Source organism: Manis javanica, chromosome 4 (genome assembly GCF_040802235.1).
Source record: "Manis javanica isolate MJ-LG chromosome 4, MJ_LKY, whole genome shotgun sequence".
Lineage (NCBI taxonomy): Eukaryota > Metazoa > Chordata > Mammalia > Pholidota > Manidae > Manis > Manis javanica.
This window is the reverse complement of record NC_133159.1, coordinates 80,282,430-80,290,482: the sequence shown is the minus strand read 5'-3', so window position 1 is coordinate 80,290,482 and position 8,053 is coordinate 80,282,430. Positions and strand designations below refer to the sequence as shown.

General features: G+C 34.6%; 1 protein-coding gene across 2 annotated transcripts in view; it reads right to left on the bottom strand.

The window, feature by feature from the left end:
- Positions 1-845: 845 nt before the first annotated feature.
- The window catches only part of ABCD3 (ATP binding cassette subfamily D member 3), a 70,804-nt gene continuing 63,596 nt past the window's right edge, over positions 846-8,053 (bottom strand). Inside the window, exons 21-23 of one of the 2 annotated variants that reach the window (XM_017664712.3) lie at positions 6,236-6,340; positions 3,313-3,369; positions 846-2,294 (exon numbers count right to left, since the gene is read on the bottom strand). In XM_017664712.3, the coding sequence (XP_017520201.1) occupies positions 2,217-2,294; positions 3,313-3,369; positions 6,236-6,340 (240 nt within the window). In that variant the 3' untranslated portion in view covers positions 846-2,216. Of the gene's footprint in view, positions 2,295-3,312; positions 3,370-6,233; positions 6,341-8,053 lie in introns of those variants that run through there. The other variant, XR_012130240.1, reaches the window with a different exon arrangement.

The window sequence follows — 8,053 nt, the reverse complement described above, 5'->3', positions numbered from 1 at the left end:
TCCTGCTAATTTATTTTGTCAATTTAATTCTCAGACCCAACCAAAAACCCTAAGAGGTTAGAGGTTAAAAATCTGCCTCCTCTCCAGAAGCAAACCTTTGGTACATTTTATTCTATTAGTTAGTGGACAGCTGTTCACATTTCTATTTTACATACAAAGTAGAAGTTTGGTACTGGAACACAGTGATACACTTGGTATTCAGTGTGCTGCTCAGGGACAAAAGTTCCTCCTCTTTAGCTTATTCTTAAGTCAGTTCAAACTGCCATTTCCCAGTGCAGTCTATAAAAGACACTAATAGGAATTACGTGGAAAAAGATGTTCCGTGGTCAATAATGTTTTGGAAACAACAGATTTCTTTATTGTAGTCCTTCTTAGAACCATCGTTATGTTATCATACACTGATTCTCCAGGAAAAGGATCTTCCTTTATGCCATGGTGAGGTATTTTAATTACTTGTTAAATCTAAAAAGGAAGAAGAAATGAAAAAAAAAAAAGGTTTTTTTGGATGGTAAGAATCCATTACAGAAAGAATTAGGAGGCAGCTATTAGTAGGTTTAAGGTAACCTAGAAATCTGAAAATCTCAAACTTCTCCTATACCTTAAGATCTTTCCCAGGACTGAGAATACCTTTTAAAGTCTCCTGGCTATTTGGTAGCATTTGTGAAGGTTTTATCAGGCTTCTCTAAAAGATATTCATTGTTGAAACCACATTTGACTAAACTTTTTAAGGAACTACATTGGGTGGTGCTAAAAGGGCTTTTTGAATGTTCTTTCTGTGTTTTGTAAGTCAAGACTACATGACCTATCAAGCATTTAGATACCAGAATAAAGAGAATGTGCAAAGGTTATATAGGATATCTTTTTTTTAATCTGAACAGAAGTTAAGTATACAAGTTTACTAAAGAGAGTGGTAAAAACTGAATATGTATTATGGCATCGATACATCAAGTTTTACTTCGGTAGCCACTGATTCTTATAGATAATTCTGCAAAAAAACAAAACCAGTTATGCAGAAACAAGAATATAAAATGCTCATTTCCAAATCCCAGTTTGATAAAACTGCTTCACATCCAGCTTATTGGTAATATTCAGTTTCAGTTCTCCCTGTGCAAATAATATGTGTCATCATTAATGGTACTTTGCCGAGGTGAAATCAATTTTTCTTAGGGTAGTTCAATATAATAACCCCAATATAAAAGTTACCATAGATTTACAGAGATAAACCAGTGCCTAGGAAACATGACTCTCCCATGTACATAACAATCTTATAATGTATTTTTTAAACACAAAATCGCAGAGACAGGGTCACAGTGCATGCGCAGTGCGCTGCTTCACGTAGTGCATTCCTATGGCTCATCTGGAGTTTACAACCATGTAACCACCATACTTCAAATGAATGGGCTTCTAACATACACACATTCTTTAAAAGAATCTAAAATCTTAAGACCATGAGGCTGACATATTAAAGATTTCATATTTTAATATCCCAACATTGAGAAGACAAGGTGTGAAACATAGTGACAACTACTTGCAGGCAAAACAGCACATATACTTATGTTCTATTACCACAAAGAACCCTCAAAACAAGTCAATACTGCAGACTGAGAAGGGCACATTTATTATTTAGGCAAAGAAAATTCAAATGACTGTCCTGGAGTCAAATGAACCCCAAGACATATACAAGGAATGAGTATAACTGTGGCAGCTAAAGAAGTCTGCCACTGTGTAATAAATGCTATTATGCAATAATGCTGTACATTTTGAAAATACACTGATTTGTTTCCCATAATCATGGGGCATAAGAATATGAAACTCAGGACTAACTTGTTAGAACAGGACTAGTGATGACCCCAGTTTTAAGTAGGGTTCTTCATTGAAGGAAAAGATAGAGCCATAGAAGTCAAATTAGCTGACTTCAAATGGTTTACATCCCAGGAGGAATCAGGTTACACTGATTTAAGCCCAATTTAATTTAGGCAGGTTTTTAACCACAAGAATAAGGACATTCTTAGTACATATTAATAATTAAACCAAGATATACACAATTAGCAATATCCTATATCATATTAAATGTTTTAACAACTTGTTCTGATTACTTTGTATCTAGTTAATTTGTCGCTTTAGGAAAAAAACCTCAACTTCATTTTATAGCGTATTTTGTATTCCTAAATGAGTTCTGTGATTATTTAATTGAAGCAGGTGCAGTTCTCCAGATTTTAAGAGCCAAACTCAACTGTATCTTCTGTTATCTGTTTGAATTCATAATTGCCTCTGCCATCCATATGCAGGTAGTACTATGGGGAAAAAGCAGAAGAAAAAGAATCAATGACTAAGAAAATTTACTTTTTGGCACGAATTTATGCAGAGGTTATTACACTAGAAAGGGAATAGAAATGACTATTTTAAGCCATTAAAACCTTCAAAATTTTATATTCAGAAATGCACACGGTTCTCCAAATAAGTCCAAATGAAGAAGTCTTCTCTTTTTAAAAACAGCAACAATATAACTGTTTGGAATGGATATAGTACTTCCCACTTAAGATAACTAAAATGCCGGGCTTCTCATTATTTCAGAAGACCCAATAAGCATCCCCCAAATAAGAAAGCTTGTTCAACTCCAACACCACGTATCTGAGCTACCACTGGCTGAACTGCCCTAAATGCAAGCCTGTTCAATAGGGCAGTCTTTAATACTTCCTTTATCTGGTTTTCCAAATCAACTCCGATCTCTAGCTGAAGGCCTTTTGTCTGTTCTGAGATTTAGCAGAAGAGGAAAAGAGGCCTATATATCACATCCTATGAAGACTGTTAGGGCAGCAATTACAAAGCCTTCTGTTGCATTTAGTGGCTTTTTGTATGCCACTAAACATGGCTGACATTATTCAGTTTCCCCTTTGCAGCCATAATCGCCATTAAAAATGGCACTAAACTTTTTGCCATCTAATACTTAAGACTTTTTCCTCCTCTGTCAATACTGGATGGTAAGATAAAGTTTACTTAATTATAGTTATATAAGATCATGCAATTTTTAGTCAGTTATTACACAACAGTTATCAAACTGAAGAACCATACACCGGTTCTCCAGTATCTCTCATATCCAACTAGGGATTGTTTACATATATTGTAGCTTTCAAAACTGACAACTATAATATTTAAGAAAATCCTCTTTTATTTTATAAAGCTGTAACAAAATCACCTTTTTCCTTAAGGTATACGTTTACAAGGGAATATACACCAAGAAATTGAAAACCATAATCACACTGAGTTCACAAATTTAAACAAACTTTCACTATCAATATAAGAAATACAAACCTCATGGTGTTTCCAAAGAGACTTTCTGTGTGACACAGTGAAGAGGGTGATGCCAACCTAATACAAAGAAAATGATTTAGGTTTCTACAAACAACACAGAGCCGCATATTAAACCAGCATACATATTTTAAGCTATTAAGATGACTGTCTTTGGCAGCTATAGTTCAAAATCAAGGTCAAAGAGAAAAAGATATGACTGATGCCAAATGTTCAAGGTAATGCAAAGTATAGGCCATCAACCACATAATAAAAACAAAGTTCTTTAATCAATTTTAAATCAATAAAATCATTAAGAGAAAAGCTGAAGAGAATTAATAGGCACTTTCATTATGTGTGTTATTTTGTTTGTGGCAGAAAATATATACCCTAGCACATTTTCTATTTCACTGAAAAACAGATGAAAAGAGTATAAGGATAGTAAAATTAGCAAAAAGCCAAAATCAGGAAAATTAAATCAGTATAGTACTATCATAGTCAATTTGTTTTTCAAATATATGGTCATAATCTTCTATTGGAAACCCTTGTTTTGTAATGTCTTGGAATTCAGATTTTGGAAAAGTAGTATTTACCACTCCCAAAAGGTTCTGGTACATAATTCAGTTTAAACACATGCATGCTTCTGCAGCAAGATATATGGACATTGATTTGGGACAAAAGAATTTACATACACATCTTTTGTTAGCTTAGGCCAGGTTTTGGCTACCCAATCAGTTTGCTATGAAACAATGAAAACTCTTGGTTTTAAAAGCTTGCTGGATTTTAGACTGTGAATAAGAGCTTATAGTCCCGTACTTTAGATTAAAAAAAAATACCCCTAGTTGATACAACTGTAGATACTCTGGATCAGTGGTTCTCACAGTGGGGGAAGGGGGGTCACTTAGGGGACAGGCAATGTCTGCAGACATTTTGATTGTCACAACTGAGAGCGCTAATGGTATCTAATGGGCAGAGGTCAGTACCCTACAGTGCAGAGGACAGCCCCCAACAGCTAAGGATTACCAGCCCGAAATGGCCATAGTGCTGAGGTGGAGAAACCCTGCTCTAGATCCTGTTTCTCAAAGTGGCTCTCTTGGGGCTGAGAGGGCTACATGCTAGGGTATCCAGGAAATTTCCATCAAGAATTCTAAATTTGAGTTTCATTTTGATAATTTTTTAAAAATTAGCTTAAGTATATTCCATATCATTTCTACCATGAGGTTTAAGTGCCCAAGTTTGTGCTTACACTTCTGCTGATATCAACTAATGACCAAAGTGACATCACTTACAACTTTTAATGTGTCATAAGTTTGGCTGCCCTGTAGAAAGTTTCTCAAATTTGTTAGGAACTGCATGAAAAAGTGCTTTATTATATTATTAATAAAGCATACATTTCTATAGTATAACAGTTATTGATTTTTGAGAGCTCACTTCAGATATTTCTTTTTTTAATGATTCTATAATAATTGGATTAGATCTTACCTTAATGAAGGCATTCTTTATAACAGAATGACTTAAGTCAAAATACATAAGCAAAATTCAAAATACAAGATCCAGACCTCATATTATACCTTTTCATAACTAAATCCCAAACCAGTGGTTTAGTTTCAGCAAAACAGTATTACAAGTCTCTCTATTGTTGCAAACTTGAAATTGTATTTTGTGTGTACTTAATTTGTAAATTTATATTGGTTTTGTAGCTATAAATGAGCTCTAAGCTTAAGGAGTTCATACCTTGTTTTATGTTTATGCATATTCAAATGCTACTATAGTAATATAATTTATAGTATCAACTGGGAGGACCCAAAAGAATTTTCTTCTTTTAAATGGAATCTATACAGGAGAATTTCATCTTAAGTGGGGACATATGATAGCTAGACTATAAGAAGAAATTGCAGGTTAAGCCTCTAAATCACTGATCAAATAGAGACTACATAGTTTTATGCGTAAGAGAATACCACAAACACCTCTAATACCTATACATATGAAAATCTATATGAACAAATACATAAAAATTATGAATGACCAAAACTGACTCAAGAATAGAAAATAAGCCATTAAAGATATAAAATAAGGAACCTCCCCACAAACATGAATGCAGCAAATTCATTCTTTTATCATTATGCCAATGCTTCTCAAACTTTAATGTGTATGTGAATCATCTGGGAATTTGGATGAAATGCAGACTGATTTAGTAGGGTCTGAGATTCTGTGTTTCTAACAAGCACCAGGTTAGAGTGATGCTGCTGACCCATTGCCACACTTTGCCGAGCAGGGGATTCACACTGTATATATGCAACACGGTGTTTTATATTTACTGTGAACTCCCAAAGAACAGTTAGATAGTGTTGTCTCATGTACTTTATTTACTTACATGAAACTATAGAACAGGTTGGATATACTGCTCTTATTCTCAAAATCCAACAAGAATATAGACAATAGTAACAATTCCTCACAGAAAAAAAAAAAAAAACAACAACTGATACTACTGAATAATTACTTAAAGAATGGAACCAATCTAGACAGCCACAGAAAAATAACTGAAAGAAGCTTTGGTAAAATACTGCCCAAGTCAGAGAAAAAAATGGATGAATTAAAATTACTAAATGATTACTATTTTCTTGATTGAAAGCACAGATGATATGTAGGTAAAGTTAACAGAATGTATTAGCTTGTTAACGGAGTACAGAGAATGAGGTAAAAGGGAAATAAATTTAAATATATTATGTTTCAAATCTAAGATTAGGCTAAAAAAGTACAGAATCCATTTACCATTCTTTTGCTAATATCTATTATCAGTTTAAAAACTTTATTATAGATATCATCCTCTGATAGTAATTTTGTTACTTAATAACTCAGAATCCTCTCTTTGGACAGATATTTGGTTGGACAGAGTAAACGGGGCAGGGGAACATGGACCCTCAAACTGAAAACCTATCACACTTACCTTTCGACAATGACTGTATATGTACCCTTCCACATCCACACTCACTGCACTTGTACATTCATCCAAAATGGCAAACTGGGGTTTATGATAAAATAATCTTGCCATCTGAAGCATAAAAGAAAGTAATTTTTGTAATTACAAAAAAAACGAATGAGCTAAAACAGACTTACTTTAAATATGCATTTACAGTCTGATAAAGCAAGTATGAAAATTCTTCTAACTCAAAAAAATCTACTTCCCAGGAATAGAAACAATATCAATAAACCTGTTTTACTATCTTTCCAAACAAAGGGGAAAATTTTACATTTACAAGAGTAAACATCTCTTAAGACTGATGTGAGATGAAGTTGCATTGTAAACTAATATTAAATAAAGCTCTCTAAATAAGACTAACAGGTACATATTTTAATCAAATCTATAGATGACTCAGGTGTAAAAATGTATCTATTTTAAAACATTTTGTTGCTTAAGTAAAGCCAGTTAATATTAAAGCTGCCAATTGATATTTTCAACAACAATTTCTAAGTGCATCTGTTTTATATTCCTGTGGTTGGTACTGGGTGTGCTTATACTGTAAAGCCTGTTAATTTTCTAAGTGAAAATCAACATCAAGATTGTTATAGCTTACATCTGATTACCAAGAATGTTGAACATTTTGCGTGTTTATTTTCTGGGATTTATTTATTCTGATTCTTTGTCTAACAGGGGCAACCTGTCATCTGCTCCTAGCAATGGTTTTCCATGTTGCAAGACCAACAGACACTTTTGTCCTTACCCAATTTATCTCCTCTGCAACATTCCACTCAGATGGCCACTCCCTCCTCCTTGAGAAAGTGACAGGAGACCATGGTCTTAACTGTTCTCCCACTTCTTAGGCTTTCTCAGTTTCTTTTCCAGCATTTTCTCTTCCATTTGACCATTAAATGCTGGGGCCCCTCAGGGCCAATTCCTAGGTCCTCTTCTCTTCTCCTATATTGTATCTCTCTGAGTTACCTCATCGAATCTCCTGACACCAGTTTTAATTTGCATTTGTAAACTTCCACTATAGCTCTCTCACTCATACTTCTCTTCTAATTTCCAGATTTATATACAAAAATTCCTATTTGTTCTTACTACTTGGATATCTCACAGGACTGATACTTTAAAAATCCAAAACTCAAATGGATTTTCTAGATTTTCCCCTTAAAATCCATTCATTCATGCCCCATAATATCTTAAATATTTCAGTAAGTAACACAACCAAACAGCTGCTCAAGCTAGAAAACCTTGAGTCCTCCTTAATCTTTCCCTTCTCCCTTTCATCTCTACTCCCTCATTTTTAGTCCATTCACATTAAGTCCGTGGAGTTTGTAGTCCACTCTTTTCCCCATCTCCACAATCAAGCTCGCAGCCCAGAACACAATCTCTCGGGCCTGCATGACCACAAGTAGCCCCCTACTTCCTCCTGTGCTCTTCCCCAATCCATTCTCCATGTAAGCAGAGGAGCTTTCAGAAATGTAAATCAGAGAATGTCACTTTTCTGCTTAAAACCCTTCAACAACTTCCCATTTCAATTAGAACAAAACTCAAACTGTTTACCGTGGCTGACAAGGCCCTGCCCAATCTCATCCCTACTCTCCACATTCCAGCCAATACTGCCTCCTCTGACTACCATGACACAAAGTTTTGTAGGCCTTAGGGCCTTATTATTAGCACCTTATGTTTTCACTATCCTTATGTTTCAAACAACTTACTCTACTTCTTGCATTTTTAAAATTTCTGCTTAATGTGACCTCCTCAGACAAACCTGCCCTAATAACCACTCCCCCTCAATCCAAG